This window comes from Orbicella faveolata, unplaced genomic scaffold (genome assembly GCF_042242905.1).
Source record: "Orbicella faveolata isolate gen_17 unplaced genomic scaffold, um_ofav_v1 contig_1, whole genome shotgun sequence".
NCBI classification, from domain to species: domain Eukaryota; kingdom Metazoa; phylum Cnidaria; class Anthozoa; order Scleractinia; family Merulinidae; genus Orbicella; species Orbicella faveolata.
Window position 1 is genome coordinate 29,822,244 of NW_028301536.1, and position 19,118 is coordinate 29,841,361.

General features: G+C 37.0%; 2 protein-coding genes across 3 annotated transcripts; one reads left to right on the forward strand and one right to left on the reverse strand.

The window, feature by feature from the left end:
* Nucleotides 1-194: 194 nt before the first annotated feature.
* Nucleotides 195-12,263, reverse strand: LOC110052777 (uncharacterized). 2 transcript variants are annotated; one of them, XM_020758949.2, is made up of 14 exons: nt 12,125-12,263; nt 10,691-10,810; nt 9,796-9,850; nt 9,318-9,400; nt 8,068-8,140; nt 7,321-7,391; nt 5,416-5,513; nt 5,073-5,151; nt 4,794-4,856; nt 4,353-4,417; nt 4,130-4,158; nt 3,883-3,927; nt 2,972-3,088; nt 195-2,801 (listed from the first exon to the last, which is right to left on the reverse strand). In XM_020758949.2, the coding sequence occupies exons 2-14, from the start codon at nt 10,771-10,773 to the stop codon at nt 2,577-2,579; spliced, it is 1,086 nt and encodes a 361-aa protein (XP_020614608.1). In that variant the 5' UTR covers nt 10,774-10,810; nt 12,125-12,263; the 3' UTR covers nt 195-2,576. The 2 variants fall into 2 exon arrangements, with proteins under 2 accessions (XP_020614608.1, XP_020614607.1); XM_020758948.2 differs by having other exon boundaries at nt 4,130-4,161.
* Nucleotides 12,264-12,498: 235 nt separating this feature from the next.
* On the forward strand, nt 12,499-18,996 carry LOC110052778 (WD repeat domain phosphoinositide-interacting protein 4-like). Its single transcript, XM_020758950.2, has 11 exons — nt 12,499-12,619; nt 12,933-13,007; nt 13,492-13,596; nt 14,068-14,155; nt 14,353-14,447; nt 14,672-14,751; nt 15,263-15,385; nt 16,561-16,646; nt 16,988-17,089; nt 17,629-17,747; nt 18,514-18,996. Exons 1-11 carry the CDS (start codon nt 12,571-12,573, stop codon nt 18,621-18,623), a joined length of 1,032 nt encoding a protein of 343 aa, XP_020614609.2. The 5' UTR covers nt 12,499-12,570; the 3' UTR covers nt 18,624-18,996.
* Nucleotides 18,997-19,118: the final 122 nt, after the last annotated feature.

Below are 19,118 nucleotides of genomic sequence, written 5' to 3' on the forward strand. Positions count from 1 at the left end.
ATATGATATTAAATTACCAAAAATACAACAAGACAAAATGAAACATGGAATATAATTAAATTAAGTTCACACCAATCAGGGGTAGATTTCTCCTACTTGGACAAACAGAATGTCAACCTCAATGGTGCCACTTGTTCTTGAAAGCAAGCAATACAGTCAACATAAAGGAAAAACAATTGAAATGCAAGTAGCAGTTTTTACCATTCTGATGGCTTTTTATTTCAGATCAGTTTGTTAATAAATACTACCTGTAACAAGCAACAATAACGCAGTTAACTTATCAAATACTCGTTTAGTCCTGATGTTTAACATAAACTCTTGAAACCACTACCAGTAACTGCATTTATTATTGCAGTAGCTACCACAATTAAATCCAGTATCAAAGTGCTTTATTTGTATGTACTCTCCTGACCTGTTAAAAACCCTGTTATTAATAAAGATACTTTCCTGACCTGTCCTCTGAATTTGAAGAATTATAATTATACAAAATTCTCCTAACTTCCAATCAGCCTTAAAGGCAGCATTACTATTGGCCATTAATTTCTTCTTTTGGTAATTATTATCAAAAGAAGAAATTGATGGCTGATCGTAATGCTGCTAAGGCTTATAGGAAGTAGACAGAATTTTACAACAAAGAGTACATTGTGCAGTACCAGAAAATATCCATACTCTCCCCACAGAAGGGATTGGAATTTCCTTGGGGCTGGGGGGTTCTTTAAGACCAAAAAATTTAAAGGAATGTATCAACTTTAATTGGAATTTCCAGAGGGGTTGGGGGGTCTTGGAAAAAATCCCTTCTGTGGGGGAGGTATGGATATTTTCTGGAACTACACATTTGACATTAGTTATGTCCATTACTACTCTAGTAGTGACATGAAGTCCAGTCACAAAATAAGTTTGATTTATGAGTTCAAATGCAGAGTTCCAAAATTTCAATTTTTTTTTTAAAAAAGTAAACATGCCCACTTGAAACATTTTCATAACTTACACAGTGATAACTTGGAAACAAGCTTTGTAACCCCAGTATTTTATTACTGAAAGAACTACAGTAGATTTATAAGGGGTTCAATGCCACCTTAAATTTTCAACGTCTAAAATACACACACTACATGTACAGGTCATTGACCTTAGTAACGGATCAACATTTGCCTCAAGCAGCAGCTCCTTTGCCCTTCTAGGACTTTTCTCGCACATAACATGGGTGGGCATTTCAGTGACATCCAGCCATTTTGGTTGGACACAGTCGTGCAAGACGTTTGCTGCAGTTATTTCACACAATCATACACTTTTTGCATTCTTTAGTGCTTGTAAAATTGCTTATCAGAGCCTGCTTTCAGTTAAGCCTGTTTTAAGACTTTTATGTTTAACAACCAAGTAAAAATAATACCCTTGACACTTGTGTGTGCTGAGGCAAGGGAAGCTTTGAAACACATACGCTCAACTTCCTCTGTAATGTACGGGAAGTCTCTGTTGCACTTTCATCTAGTTTAGAAATTTTTCTTTAGTGCAGTCACTGTTCAGATTAATGGGGGAGGCAGTCCGAGCTGTTCTTGAACCTGTCATCTCCATAAGGGGTTGACTAAGCAAACAATAACTTATGCTGAATGTTTATCAGTTATCCGTTCACTTAATATCCACATAAACCCAGCCATATGTAGCTGGTGGTGTATATATTAAAATATGTTGTCTACAAAAAATACATTATCTGGCATGCGTCCAGTCATGGCAACCATACTTAAAGCCAAGGTACCAAATTTAATTACTTTTCCTTATCAAATGACAGGTGACTTAAACTGGATGCTGACTGCAAGAATTAACATTGACTAATCCCAACTGGGTATTGAACTTCAATATTAATTATTATTTTCTTGCAGATTATTTAAAATTCTCAAATATATTTTTCTACAAAATAAGTTGTTACTGTTTCTTTTTTTCTCAGAAACAGCATAATGTAAGCTTCACATTGACATACAAAATAGTACAATGTAAGTTACATACATGTATCAACTAAAAATAAAATAAAAAGTTAAACTTCATGACACTTCCAAGAAATGTTAACATCATTGAAAATATTGAAATATTGCGATTTGTTAACAATTGCCCATTTTAAGAACATTTATATAGATTAGCTTCAAGCTAATACATGTACAAACTTTCTCACACCCAGCTAACATTTCAATTAAGTCGTGTAGATGTACACATGTAGACCCCAGACAGCCTAGCTGAGTTGCCCTTAAAGCTTTACATGCAAAGCAAAGTTTGCACTGACAAAATCATGCAGTTAGATTGTCTTCTGAATGAGGGTGTACACCCCTCACCAGGGCTGTCATTAAGTTTTGATTCACCCATAGCCTTGATGTTCACACCCATAACAAAATTGTTAATTTTGGGGTGAATTGTACCAATGACAGGCAAGTTTACCCATAACAACAAGGGCCCAGAAAACAAACTCAGTCATACCAGGTGTTACAGGTTAAATAATTATTATTGGCTGTTATTGAGAGCCCTGCTCACTATGATTCTGCCATCATAAATCACTCATCAGATCTATAGCTTGGCAAATTGCACAGAATTTGTTATGATATGGGAGGATACCTATCTGAAGTGCTTCTACCGGTACCCCATAACTTCCGAGAGCTTGAGCTCTGTGAGGTTGACCCATAAGATGAGCCCATGCTTGAAAGAGACTTGGAGTGAGAGCCAAGAGTTGGAATCAAAGGTCGCTCAATGGCATCAGCCTCATCATGCAAATGTTTATAATGAAAACTATGCCCTCTCGGACGGAATTCTGAGGTGAAGTTCTGATAAAAAAAAAAAACAACAACAAATCAAGAAATGCAACTTGAACATGTCATTAATATTTTAGCCTTTAACATGGTATATAGTTAATTCAGCTCAAGCAAGTGCAAAGCCCAAACATATGATAATTTTATTAAATTATATGCAAAAGATGGTTGAGTCGGTAACTAACCCCTGAGTCATCATTCACTGCAAACACTGGAACAACATAATCATCTTGGTTGCATTCATTATTTTCTGTGTCAAATATTGCTGCCATCGTCCACAGTGGTAACAACCATCTGGTAATCTGAAACAAATTATAGCAAATTATTAACAACTGTTTCACAAAGTGCAGGTTGGGTGCCTGAGACATACAGGTGCTTCCACTATTAGCAGCCAGTTCCTAGATGGAGGCCGCTCCCATGGCTGGCAAATCCTGGCAACCCAACCGTAAACCCTCACATGGAAGGGAGAAAAGCAGGCACCCACAACACTGACAAAACAGTGGAAAGAGGGGGAGGGACAGGAGAGGGGAAACAACCTCTGAGAAGAGTTCCCCCCAACAAAGAAAACGTTAATGCTCAAGAAAATGCAGAATAAACACAAAGAACAAAATGGAACCCTGGCAGATACACATACTTAAATGCTGCTGCCCTCGAAGGTAAGACTTGAGCTCCTTGTTAAAAAAAAATTAAAAGAAACTGTGGCTGACAGGTTATACAGGTACAGTTGAATTAAGAGCATTCGTTGATCTCTCAAGGCACTCTAAAGTATGATCTACATCCTCTTTGCTCTTAGGAGTTCTCAGGTAGCCATCTAATGGTCCTGATGGATGGAAGGATGTGTCCACATCAAAGAGAGAAAAATTGGAGGACTACAGAAGGATCAATTTTGCATGACACGTTGTCCACTGGTCAGAAAGATGTCTACTTCAAATAAAAACAAGTCCCTTCTTTCAGTTTTTGTCTACTTTGTTATGACAATAAACTGGAACACTGGAGAATAGCCTTAAGGACATGATCTGTTTTTCCATCTGTGCTTATATTTTCCTTGATCCGTTCTTGTTAATTGTCAGGACTGTCTTTTTTTTCGTGAACTTACATTAACAGTGATGTAGACTGCTGTGTAGCCTGCCTTGTTTGACAGCTGTAACAAGAAAAAAACAATTGATCAGACTTCACAAGAAAAAAAGTAAAAACAATAAAATTATAGTTGGTCACAAGGAATCTGATATCATGGAAAAAGTCCTTCTTGCTAGAAAAATCTGTCAGCAAATTACAGTGTGGGACTCAGAGGTCTTAAAAAACTCCAATAATTTTTTTGCAAAAAATGGATGAATCTTGCTTACAAAAATTCCTTGACAGTTATTCTTTGGTCCTGCTGCAAAAAAACAAGATATTTTAATATTTATGGCAGCTGTAGTATATATAATAATTATTATAAACAATGAAGTAAAAGAGGTGGGCAGTATCTTCAAACTGTTGTTCACCATAAAGTGAAGAAGAATTTAATCAATTTTACGTACATGTACTACTAAAAAATAGTAAGTTATAAAACTGCTTTTAACTTACTGACTCTCATGACAATGTCGTGCACTAGGCTGATTAAGGCAGACACTTCAAAAATAAAGATTATCCTGTAATGAGAAAAAAAAATACATTAATGCAGGACATAATCCATACAAGCAACATACAATGTTGTTGATTAATGCAAATGTAAGGACAGTTAGGCAGGTCTACACTTCATCCATTATGTTCAGAGGCATGCAGCTAAAAGCTGGCTAGCTACTGGTTAATTTTACTCTCCAAAAGCATGGAAGTATTTTTGAAGGTTCACAGGTCAGAGAAGCAGATTGCACATGTCAATGAGTCATAGTTTTTCTACTTCCCTGTACTTGTGTTGATCAATACATGTCTTTCTGTTAACATTCAACTAAATCAGCTGAATGTACCTACTATATAGAAATGTACGGGTATCTTGTAATATCAAAAACTTAATGTTTCTATGCTCACCCCCACAAATCTCTTTTCTGTGCAGTCCTGTTATCTGCTAACATCCTCACATTGTTGAGCTCCCTACAAGGTAGCCAAATGGATGTTCATGAGTTACACAACAGTAACTGCTACATATTTCAGCTGAAGGTTAATATGTATAAAGTTGTGTAACGGACAATAGGACCAGACATGTTGAATTGAGCACACATAGCAGATATATTTATTAAACTGTACATAAATGCATGAAGAGTAGTATTTGATTCATTCAATCACTTTAGTTAAGCCCTACTCTTTTACCTTGTGATAAAAATTCCTGAGACCATGAAAACTTGGACAACTAGAATTTCAGTGCTAGACAAGATAAGCCACTCGGGTTCTGTAATAAAAACAAGCATATGGTTTTTCTGAATAGTTTGTTTAACAAGATCTCCACAAATTGTTCAAAATATCACTGTGCAGTCATAAAATAAAGAGTCACACTCCTAATTAAACTCGATTTCTGCCGCTCTCTTGAGTCTGGTCTAAACATGGCTTCCAGGAGGAGCGTGGGCCCTTTTCTCGAACAGCCACTGGTAGTCGAGCCTACCTTCAAATGAACTTTAAAATATCAAAAACATAATCATGTCTACAGGTGACATACCTGCACATTCTTTGTATTCAGTCTTCATTGTTGCAAGTCCAACAATTACAATTATCACAATGATAATGAACACAGCTCCCACTACTTTGTTAGAGTACCTGGACGTGATTAAAAATAACACTGTATCAGACTGTTAGTGTATGCATTGACAGTTATTGCATGACAGAGTGTTCAGTTTCACTGCAAGTACACCAGCCTATATTAAATGTAAAATGTGCAGTTCCAGAAAATATCCATATCCACCCTGAGGGGTACTCCCAGAAAAGTTGGGTGGGGGTGTGTGGCCCGCTTCCCAAAACCCTTACCCTATTTATGACCAAAATCTGCAATATTCCCTACCCTATTTATGACCTGACCAAATACTCAATACCCTATTTATGACCTGACCATTAAATCAAAACCCTGTTTCAGACCTGTGTTAGAATATGTTCCCTAGTTCAGACCAATGTTAAATTACCGTAAACATAATTTGTGAAAGGCTTTTGTTAATTTTCTTTTCAATAATGATGAAAAAGTTGCTTCTTCTTAAAAACATACCCATATCAAGGCTAGAGTGCAATAACCATACCCTATTTATGCATCAGTCAATTCCAGTAGTGCCCATACCCCCCCCCCCCGGCCCCCCGGGCTAGCCCCCAGGCATTGGCATTTTTTTAAAAAAATGGGCAAATTCCCCAGGGTGGGGACACATAAGCTGTCTAAATGCCCCGGGGTGGGGATAAAGAAAGAGGGCAAATGCCCCTCCCCCGGGATTGTCGCCTTCCAACACCTCGACAGCTTTTTTAATTAATCAGTGAATAAAATGGTCAACTGTTCAGTATTTTAATGCAACAGTAAGACTTCAAGGGCAACAGTACATGTTAGTTGATTCTGATTATATTTATTTCTTTATATTTGTTTTTAACAGTTTGCTATCGGATAGCAGGGATTGCGGCGGACGTGCCCCCAGCTGCGAGCGATGATAAGCGCCTGTATTTTAATTTGCAGGCTACTTTTTCTGTGAAGAATCAAGACATTTTAAATGATGATGCATTGCATTTTAAGCTCGCAAGATCTGTCTTGAAGATCACATCATTTGAATTCGCAAACCTTGAGTATTTTAACTCCACTGTCACGAATTTAAAAAATGTTAGGCTAGTTTTGAATGCGAAATGTGAAATAGTCGTGCTCACGTCAGTGATTGTTTTGTGATAAACAAAATATAGTTCACCTTACAAGTAATGAAGAAATATCTAAAATTGAGAAAACATACTTTTAAAAACATCTTCAAGTATCTCTACTGTAGTCCCTGACGGACAAGCCATTGTTCGACAAACGCCTCGTCTTTCTCGATGAACTCATCCATGCCACTTTCCAAAACACATGTGTCGAATGCCCGGGGGTGGCCCCGGGGTACGCAAATGCCCAGCCCCCAGGCCACGATAAAATTGCAGATGCCCCACCCCCAGGACTGACAACGTGAGCAAATGCCCCGCGGTTGCCTGGGGGGGAGGGGATGGACACTGCTGGAATTGACTGATGCATTATGACCAAAATGGCCCAAATAGGCTAAAATCAATACCCTATTTATGACCAAAACAGCTGAAAAACCATACCCTTTGAGGCCGCACATACCTATATAGCCCATATAAGGGAGTACCCCCCTGGGAAATTCTTAGGGGGGTGGGATTCAATTCAATTCTATTTTTTCTTTATAATATATTTAATATTTCATGGTCAAGGAAATGGCAGCGAAAAAAAATAAGAATTTTCAGTTAAAGTACATGTACATACATGGAAAGATCTACATACATTATATGTACAAAAAAAAAAATTAAATGGCAACACAAAGCAGAGGACACTCTGGAGTGAAATAAGTCAGCAATATTGCCTTCACTGGCAGTAATCTGTTTAGTTAAATCATACCTCTTTAAACTATCCTCAACTCCCATCATCCTAGCTGCTAGACAGCAATGAAAATTGGTGACAACAAGGAACTAATGAGAGAACAAATATAGAGCACGTGAGTTCTAACATTACATGTATGCTTGCTTGTTGTTCCCTTTGACCCTTATCAGTTACCAGACAAAGATGTACTCAATAAATCATTCCAGAATCGTCTACTATAAGCAAATTCTGAAAGTTCCCAACCAACTGTGCCCTAAATCACAAACTAATATCTTGTTAGACAGGTAACACTGTTTGTTATAAGATCAAGATAGCCTAGAGGGCACAGAGACAAATTTAATGATGGAACATTTTATAACACATCTATCGGACTGGGTTTGGTAATAAATCAATTATTAACCAAGTTAACTTGGGACGATACTGAGAGAGCTAGCTCCATTTGATTCATACTATCGAGATCTAGAGTCGAATAGGGCCTTCCCACTTGTTTATTAATTATATTATTTTTGTTGTTTTTTTAAACTTCATAACAATCCTACGGGGTGGGCAGTCAGAGAACTGAACAAAATTCCTGCAAAGGAAAAGCGGAGAAAACTGTCCTGAATGGGAAAAGAATACTCCTGTTGAGGTTAAGGTATCAGGCTGCAAAGAAAATTCATTTGCATGTTTTGCAATAAAAAATAGCCATAGTGGAGAGTATTTTATAATATGCATGGACAACACGCATTGGTCATATTTTGCAACTTGAACTGAATGAAATTTCACCTGGCAAGCAACTTTAATGAACTGTGTTATCAAGTGCAGAGCTGTAATCGCCAAGTAAAGCCAGTTGATTCCACTGAAATAAAAAAATATGAGTTACTAAAATGAAATTATTATAGCTTTCATCAACAAACAGATGGGTCACTATGACTGTAACAAGAAAAGACCAATGTTAGGCAGTTAAAACCATTAATAGTAGAACCTCAATATATAACAGAGTTGCAAGGGAATTTGAAAATGTTTTTCGGCAAATGGCCATAACTTTTGTTTCACCTAAGTCCTTAAAGTGGTACTATGACAAAAATCGCATCTTTCCTATCGCAGCCATTTTAAAACATAAACAAGTAGCCTGTGTGAGAAGAAAAATGCTGTTTACTATATTCAAATATCTCTTTTCGTTCCAGAGATATTCAAGTTTTTAAAATATGCAAATCAGACGTCATGCACTCAACCAAATTTTGATCAAATATGATGAAAAAATATATCTCAGCCAATTTGTATCAGAAATGTTTGATTCTTTGCATTAAGATTCTACTAAATGTGCTCCACAATATGAGTTAACAGTTTGGTTACCATGGCAACATACTGAGTTCCAGACCTCCCCAATATTAAAGGCATTTCTGGCCACCTTTGGCATTCCATTTTGATATTTGCAAATGGTGCCTCATATCCTTGATCCAGCAAGCACATAAATATGTTAGCTCAAGTCTGTGGCTTCATTTAATGTTCTGCGAGTTGAAAATCACTAACATATTGAAATCAAGTGGGTGGGGACTGGAAAAGAGTGATTTGCCATGGGAACAGAATTTTTTACAGCCGTAGGTGTGTTTCCTGTAGAACTATTAGCCTATCAAGTTTCAATGGTCTGTAATACAAATTGACCAAGATAGCTTTATTTATATACTTGATATAAAATTGGGTTGAGTGTATGACGTCATCAGTCATCTCGTTCGCATATTTTACACATTTTTCAAACTTAAATATCTCCGGAACTAATGCAGATATTTGCAAATGGTAAACAGCGTTTTTATTCTTTCATGGAATTCCATGTGATACACCTAAAAAATCAAGGGGGAAAAATTTGATCACAGTAAGTTGCATGTTGAGAGATAAACTGAGAATCAGAAATCTAGAAATTTTTTCTTGTGAGGAACACCAAAAGAACACCCTCAAAGCAAGGCAACCACAGTGCCAGAACAATAAATTAAAGGGGTTTCCAACTGAAACATTACACTATTCTAAAAAAGTCTCACCAGAGTATGCATTCCACAATTCCACTATAGAATATGACATACTGATTCAGCAGAGAATGTCGATGAGAGTGAAGCTTGTAAAGCTTGGAGAAAAACAGAAATAAGCATATTCAGTAAGAAAGCTTTCTCTTCAACATAGTTTGTTTGACAACAAATAACAAAACTGCATTCAAAGAGGTCCAACACTTACTGTAAAAATTGTAATTGTTACAATAACATAAAAATCGATAACTCGGGTATCTTCAGAGATTGTGAAAGTTGTGATCAAATGTCAATAAGTCATTCAACCCTCTCTACCCAACCACATACTAGTAAATATGATGCTGGTGCAAAACCTTCACATATTACACTATAAAGCCTGAGGACTGATTGTCCAGGAAAAGTTTGACACCTAACCTCAGAAGGCTCACTACCACTCAATTTGGATTATGAAACCTACCAACTTAAATTTAACCTAAATACATGTATAACATTTTACCTTAACTGCACACACAAGACAGGTGATGATTGCCAGTATTGTTAAACAGCTATCCCTGATGTGCAAATGAAAATGTCTTCATTATTAATCATACTCTGTAAAAAACCAGCAATCTACCAAGGGAGCATCAGATTTCTGGTTTGCATGGGCCACAGAGATGAAAACAGCCCAAGAAAGAGGGACATGGAGAAGCCTTGTCAAAGTTATGTGTGATACTTGATAGAGCACGCATGAGAAAGTGAGTAACGACATAGGTAGTAGCATAACAAGACAGTTTGCTTTTGAATAGTTCACCATTATTGCTTTCTATCTGTCTAGACAAGGTACCAGTACTTACATTGTCTAATAAATTATTGATCCTCACTGGGGCATTTATCTAAACTAAACATCGTCTGGCTTCAATTTTTATAATTACCCTGACTAGAAGTAATCATTGTTGCAAGAGAGAAAATAAATAATCATCTAAGATAAATTTTATTACTTATAAATTAATAAATTATTAATATTAATGCTATAATCAATTGAATCCAATAATCAGTCATTACAAACTAAAACAATTATTTTACTTAGTATCACATAAACCAAGTCAAAGTTGGTTTTGATTTTGCTTTACACTAACCAATAACAGGGCTGTCAATAAGTTTTGAATCAACTGTAGCTTTGATCTCCACACCCCTAACAAAGTTGTTACCTTTTAGGTGAATAAAAATTGTATCAACTATAGTCCAGTTCACCTGTAACATCAAGGGCCCATCAAACATACTCAGCCATAGCAGGTGTTATAAGTTACTGCCCTCATTGACAGCCCTGAATTATGAACCAAATGCACCAGTTAATCAATATTTTCAGTCAGTCCAAAAGCACTCTTGACTACATATAGCTTTATAATGCTTACCTCACACACGAAGCAGTATTGAAAGTCTTGAAACATCCAGTGTAAGCCAAGGAGAGTTTTAGGGAGTCATTTCCATTGGACATGATTAGTTATTGTTTCTAGTTCTTTCACCTAGGCTACCTAGGAGGAAAGATACATCTGCCTTAAAATCAGTTGCTCCAAAGCAAAATCTGCCAGCAGTGATGGTTTACATAGTACACAGTACATAAACATCATTTGTTCTCACTACCAAGTGCTGACCAATTCTCATTGAACCAATCAACCAAGATGTTGGTCAGGTGTTGACCAAACAAATAGTGAGAGGAAAGCAAAAATACTTCCATTTCTCATAAATATTGAAAGGGATCCATAGAATGCAACTTCTGCTCTCCATTCAATCTTGCTAAAATTAGTAACATTGTTCACATCCTCTTAAAGGTGTTGTTTTATGAGCCAATTTTAAATGCCAATAATTTTTTAATCCATGTCATACAAGACACATTTTAACACAACTTTGTTGCGGCAACAGCCAGCAAGGGTATCTTACAAGAGATGACTCTTAATGCTGTAACATTTGTCTGCAACAACATTGCAGGTTTTTGAATGGGTTTCAAAAACCTGCAACATGTTGCCAAAACAAATGTTACAGCATTAACCTGTTACTGTAAAAGTCACCCTGTCCACAGTGTTGCACGATTATAGTAATTTTTAAGACAATATATGCTCATGTAACATTATGGATAGTAACATCACCTTCAGTCAGCTGAAGTGCAACCTTGAAAAAAAAACCTACAAATTCAGGCTAAGGGCTTTGATTTGCATTTCGAACCCTGTTGTGTAAACTAAAAATACTCAAAATTGATGACAACCCTCAAAAAGCTGTTTACAGGATACTAGGACACAAGATCCACCATGTTTTTTAAAACATATCCGTTAAAACGGATATGCAAATTTTCTTCAACGTAGTACATTGTCTTGTTGGCCATTGTGCTTTTTAGGCAGTTTATAAACCTCCGTATGTAAAGTCATTACAGCTGTTACAAGCATAAATGATGCTTAATGATAGCCAGATTACTTTGTGAGGAAATAAGTTTTAGTGTTAGGTCATCTACTCCAAAAAACTTCCTTGTACTTTCACTTTTAACCTGATGCACAAAGGGTCAACTAAAACCAGCTGATTTACATCAATTGTTTCCCATTAGACACTTGATTTGGGGTCTTTCTGTCTCGTCAACACATAAACAGAACAAACAATGACCATCTATTTCAAGAGCACGGCAAATGTATGTCGAGGGACGGAAATTGGACGTTGTCCAGGAGCTACAAGGGGTTAAATAGTATTCAATCAAATTCATGTTCTCGCACGTTCTCACGCGCGAAAACTCCGTGCGTGAACCAAAGGTGTCTTTTAAAAGTATTTTATAAAGGTTTTACGTAAATTATATGCGCACTTACCTACGGAATGCCGTATTTAAAAGGCATACTATGAAACGAAGAAAGCGAAATCTTTCAACAAACACTCTGCAAACACCACGAAGAAGCTCACCCACAGACGAATATTGCCGCGCCAGTCCCAAAGCACACTTTAGTATGACAACGAAACCCGACTAGAGTAGGGAAGGGATAAAACGTCATTTACCTCGCATCTGAAATTCTTTTGAGTATTAATACTATTTATTAAACTAATAAGAGTTACGAAGTATGGAAATTTAGCTCAGCATTTTTTTCCTGTTTAAAGTCTTGATCATTTTTAATTGTTATCTTTGCTTGAAATCTAAATTGCCCCAGGGGAGAGAGGGGCCTCGTGGATAATCCGCCTAAACAAAAAGTGCCAGGTTACTAAATATCTACCTCAAAATAAAAACATACCATATTTGAAGAGACCTCTTTCTTCCAGCAGAATGACACGACGAAACGAAGTATTTCACCTAGATTTCAACCAAGACCAAGGTAGATTTTACTATTATATATTCGTAAGTCCCTTAACGAGTGATCCTGTTGTTGAAAAATGGTAAACAGGGAATATTGTCTGGATTTTAGAAGCTTCCATGATAAATCAAATCTATTCTTGCATGCTTAAAAATTTACGTCTTGTTGTGTACGTCCATCATTTAAAGATCCATCTCTTACTCCTTTGTATCATTTGCTTACTCTTGCAGTTCTTTTCCAAAGGAAATAATTTGCGTGAAATGAGCTAAACGCGTTTTGTGATTTTTTCAACTGAATTTCTGCAAGAACTGATTGTTTGTGTCTTGACTAATAGGTTGTTTTGGCTGTACCATGGAGGGTGGGTTCAGAATATATAATGTGGAACCTTTATCAGAAAAGGCTCGTGTAGGTAAGTTTCTCATTACCATAAAATTATACATGGTATACAATGTGGAGTGTTTGATTTTACAGTGATGTTTCACTCTCATTTACATAATATTATAGACTAAATAAATCTAAATTATGTTCCTGAAGTAAAATGTATGTTAAGCAGTAGCAGTATTAACCAGGCCCCAGTTGTTCGAAGGCTGGGTAACGCTATTCACTGGATAAATCACTAACCAGGGGATAGGTGTTAATAAAACATACCATGCTATCCACTGGATTGTGATTTATCCACTGGATAGTGTTAACCACCTTTCAAACAACCCAGGCCTGCATGGTTACTGCTAGCATCAATAAGAGGACTGGATTTGTTGCCTTATTAAACCTATATCTGTCATACATGCCAAATGCAGCTGTACATGTATAACAGATAAAATAAACTGTTTTAAGTTTTTAAATTTATGTGAAAATGATTACTTTTTGATAGCTGTATGAATCTTTCATTTCAGATTTGAGTGATCCATGTCAGATATCTCAGACGCACATGTTGCACAGATGTAACTTGATAGCCATTGTAGGAACGGGGCCAGGGGCAAAGTTTTTCAATGACAAAGGTGATGATTTCTTTGTATTTGGCTGTTCAACATTCTCAGAGAGGTGAACAAATTATTAAATTATTAGGGAGACAAGCAAAAGTTAATATAGCCCAATATATTCACTGGATTTTTCTGGGCTAATTTGTAGCTGTTCTTTCTATTTAATATAAAATTACCAACAAATAAAAAAAAAAAACATTCTTAAAGCCTTGTGAAAGAAATTGAGACTCCATTCTAAGAGGCTATTGCAAAAAGAAATTCTAAATGGGTGGACTTACAAAATTGAGCTAAACTTCTGCAAGACACATCTGAATCCACCACCAATAAGCCAAAGAAGAGAAAGAATTGCTAAGATAGGGGAATGTTGACATGTCTTGTAAACTGTTAGAACCTCTTCAAGTAAATTACTAATTAGGACTTTTAGCCTTACGTGAAGGTGAGTCTGATCTTCATAAATTAACTTTGGTAAACTCATTTTCCCATTTCTAGTTTATATCTGGGATGATGTTCTGAAAAAGCTTGTGATTGAACTCTCATTTGGTTGTCCTGTTGTAAGAGTCAGACTAAGAAGAGACAAGTATGTTTTCTATCATTGCATATTTTTTGTACCAGTCTTATGTACATATAACACTTACCCAAGCGAAATACGAGTTCAGATTCGGGAATATATTTAATAATATTTAAAGCATTCAAGTTTTCTTACATAAACTCGCTAGTAACAGTCTACATGTACAATACCAATGCATTGCTTTTTTTTGTCATTTGTACCTTTAGGCTTTTTGTGGTGCTGAAAACAAGAATCCAAGTATTTTCATTTCCTAAAGATCCAAAATTGTTGTTTTACTTTGACACAAAAGAAAATCCCAAAGGTATGTTTTCTGTACTAGTAATTATTTAATCAGTACCAAACTGAATAAAAAATAACAATGAGAATATCAAACAAATGATAATTGTATTTAAATAATAACAGTATTTATTTAAAGTTTCTTTGTTGCTCTTGAAATGAGTTCAATACACAGGGTAATAAAATTATGTTTTATGGGTAATGTTCAATTCTAGTTATTGTTTACTGACAATCTTGTGTAATATGCAGGCCTCTGTGAAGTATGTCCAAGTACTGACAGACCCTTGATGGTTTTCCCCTCACACAAATGTGGCAGCATACAGCTTGTCGTAAGTTATCTTGGGAACTCACAAATAATTTCCTTGTGAAGAAAGTAAATGTGATGCTCTTTAGGGGTATTTGGTTACTATAACTTCTTTCTGGCAGTTATGGATCTTTTAGTCTTGTGTTTTGTCCAGATATTACATGTTCCTAATAATTTAAGACTCTGGCTTTCTACCTTTTGTTCCATTTCCTCGTGGAATTTTTTTTTTCTGCTCTAAAATATATTTTTGATTCTTTTCCCTTGATTTCAGAGGAAGATTGGATTATTTTATAATACAAAAATTTCACTTACCCAGTTTCAAATAAGGTTTGATTTCTAGCAATTGGGGGGGTGATCCACATGCAAACTCTTAACAAATTATGGCTGGAGGTCAAACCTAAATTTCAGTCTAGAACCTGACAAGTACACTTTAAGTCCAGCTTAAAGTCTTAGTCCACATTAATTTTTTGTGTGTGAGAATCAAAGCTAAAACCCAACTTTATTTTGACTTCCTGGTTCCTCTTCTCACTCATCAGGATCTGACAAACAGACAGCCTGACACGTCAACTGCACCATTTACAATTAACGCACATCAAGGCGAACTGGCCTGTCTGGCCATCAACCAACAGGGTACCCAGGTTGCCACAGCTTCTGTAAAGGTCTGTGTCTGAACTGTTTTGTTTCTTTGTTTCAGTTTTGTTATGTTTTTTTATCCTAACCCCAAGTCCCAGCCACTGATTCTTCATCTGCTTGTGAGAGCTTCAACTGTACATGTATAATGATTATAATACAGGTTTAGAGTACATCATAATACAGTTGAACCTCTATTTAACACCCAAGTCGCTAGTGGAGGGAAGGTGCCTACGAAGCCCGGGGGCTGCAACCGCAGTCACATCCCCAAGGCGCTAGAACACCCGACTGGCCTGCCCAACCCGCAACCAAGCCACGACCCCCTCGCGCCAAGCCCCCTACAGGCACCCGTCACACTCAAGCCAGACGGCATTGGTGGAAAATAAATGAATAAATAAATAAATAAGTAAATAAATAAATAAATAAATAAAATAAAATGCTGAAAAGAAAGGGGGGGATAGGGAGGGAACGCCGAGAACTGCTAAACTATAATTCAATCCACAACACCACACTAACAGAGCGATGAACACACTGCGAGCACATGGGACAACAACACATGTACTAACCAAATATACCGCTGGACAATGTCAGCCCCAGGGCTCTCACGACCATATGACTGTTGCAAACGCTACAGAAATGCACCAAACGCTAAACAAACGCTAACAGATGGCCAAGGCACTAACAAACGCCTACAAAAACGCTACTGACCAGACTGGCTCCTGGTCATAAACTATGTAAAATTTCATTGAACTATATCAAACGCTACAAAACGCACCAAACGCTAACCAAACGCTCACAGACGGCCAAGACGCTGACAACCGCCTATAAAAACGCTACTGACCAGACTAGCTCCTAGTCGTTAACTATGTTAAATTCCATTTAACTATATAAAGCGACAACCTTGTAAGCAGGCATCCTCTGTTTAGTGGCCAGTTATCAAAATCAATAAAATACCAGTACAATAACTGTAAATAAACCCTTGTTAAGTGGCTTCCTCTGTTGAGCGGCCTCAGCCACCTTTTGGTGACCTCAATGAGTGTTTTCTGTTGTCCTTACCCCACATGATTCCATGTTGCCCTAAAGCTTGTTTGTATTCGAATAAATCGACGTTTCTACTAAGCTTCATGCTAATTCCTGATGAAGCCAACCCCTATTAAGCGACCAGCCTCTATTGCACAGTTCTTGTTGTTCTTGGTGTCCACAGGGTACGCTCATCCGTGTGTTTGACACCCAAACGAAGAACTTGCTAGTGGAACTGAGACGTGGGGCAGATCCTGCTACTTTGTATTGGTATGTCATTCACTCTTATGAGATCACTCTCCTGGGAGGTTCACAATAATTTTCACTTTGTTGGATTTTCAATTTTGGTAAGAACTATTGTATTCTTCAGTGTTATTGGTTTATTTGAATAAAGATCGCTATCCTTTGTTCTCAAGAAACGGTCTGATTGGTTAACTCTTTCCCAAGTGGCCCAGTTCAAGTAGTCACTCTAGAAATGCACTATGATATGTTTGTAGCACTCCAGATGGGGCTCTGGCACTTACTCACTTCATCTGTAAGTACATTTGAGGACAATCCTAAACGGGATGGTGCAGTCAATACAACTTATTATTCATGTGCTCTCTTTACAGCATTAACTTTAGCCATGATTCCGCATTTCTATGTGTATCAAGTGATAAGGGAACAGTTCATATATTTGCTTTAAAGAACACCTCTTTAAACAAGAGATCAAGGTAAGCTAAACAAAAGTATTTTCCTTACTGGATTAGGCAATCTGAGTCTGAATTTGATTTTTCATTTTTCACTAAAATATGGCACTTTTGCAGTCTATTTTGAAATGAAAAATGACAGCTGGATTTAAAGAACCTGTTAAGCTAAGATTCTCCATCTAGATCCTCTTTACTTAAGAACCTGTTATATGTTTATCTATAGAACTTGTAAAGGCTAACTTCGAAAAATCCAGGTTCTTATATGCAGGTTTTACTGTACATGTATATCCTTAGGAAAAAAATCGTATTTTGAAAAACTACCAAATGACAAACTTCTACAAACTGATTGCCAAGCAACTAAAGCAGTTGCAAACATAAAGTAGGAAACATCAGCAACTGAGCTGTGAATGCTTGCCAGTATCAATGTGACCTTATGAATTAACAGTTTACATCTCAAGTTACTAGTCTATAGTCATGTGCAGAGAATGGCAATGCACAATGCTCGAAGACACAATTATTGCATTTGTACTGTTGTCTCAATTACTTCTGTTGTTGTTCATCAGCCTTGCAAAGATGGGTTTCTTGGGGCAGTACGTGGAATCTCAGTGGGGTTTAGCTAACTTCACCGTTCCAGCTGAGCAGCCGTGTATCTGCGCCTTTGGATCTGGCAGCTCTGTTGTTGGTGAGTTTATCCTTACAAGTTACAAACGACGTGCGTCAAAGAAAACGACCTGTGTAAAACATTTGGTAGAAATAAACAACAAAAACTGATGATTTTGAAACCCTGGACAGGAAAAAACTGTGTTCACGTGATAATGGATGATGCAGACATTTCAGTTTGATCTAAACGAAACAAGAGTATGAAAAGGAGGGAGCGTTTGTCGCGCGTTGTTCAGTTGAATTTAGCATGTGAGGAATGCGAGCGAAACAGAGTATTCTTCCGGAATATTCTTGGTATAATCAGCTTCAAAGTTGTCTACTTTCTGGAAAAATGCGACAAACACAAAAGCTATGGAAAAATTATGACTGTGGCAATGTGCATGGTCAAATTCTCTTCGTAGCTATTTAGGGTGTTTATGATGACTTAATGTTGCAGTTCCTAGAGAGTTGTGTTCAAACGTTTGTAATAGACGAAACGCAAAAAAAAAAAAAAAAAAAAACACACACACACACACACACACACACAACAAAAACGAACAAATTGACCGAGGCAAGTGCTCGATTTGCCTGCTACTAGCTACGGCCCTGGTTGCTGAAAAGATTAGCCAAGACAACATCTCCGTACTGACTGGTCAACCAATCAAAACGCACAGTTTAAGTTATTAAAATTACTCTTTTAGTATGTATTCCACGCTATCGATTAAGAATCAAATCAAGGCAAATAGTTAGTTTTGAAAGTGTTTTCTGTTCAATGATTGTTTGTGTAATAATTCCTTGTTTGTTTTTAGCCTTGTGTTTGGACGGTACATTCCATAAATATGTGTTCACTCCTGATGGAAACTGCAACCGAGAGGCTTATGATGTGTTCCTTGAGTTAGGAGATGACAACGAATTCTGAAAATAAATCCACAGGACCCCAAGAAGACGCCAAGGAGCAGTCAATGACATCAAATGACACTTGCGGTCACGTTTAGAATTGAAAATGGAACGTGGTACACGCGGTGTAGACTGAAACTCTCACGTGATCATTCTGGTACACTGGTTAGTCTCGTTCCCAGGTCTCTGAAGAGATTTTTACACGATGCCACTTTGTGATGCCTGGAACTAACAGTTGCGACAAAATGGAAGGACTAAATTGAAATTTTAATGACGTACATAGAGGATAGTAAAGCTTCACAGTGTATAGATAACTTTGAATGAATTTGTGTAAATAGTTGATTTTAAAATGTGAAGTCAAGAGCTTTTTATTTATAAATCTTTTTGGAAAGCAATGAACTGTTTTGAAAGCACCATGGGTTTTTACCAGTGACTAAGGTAATTGTGCCGAAACGTGTTTTCTCCTTGTTCTGCTCTGTCGTCACGCAGGGGAAGTGACGGCGTGACGAGTTTAAAG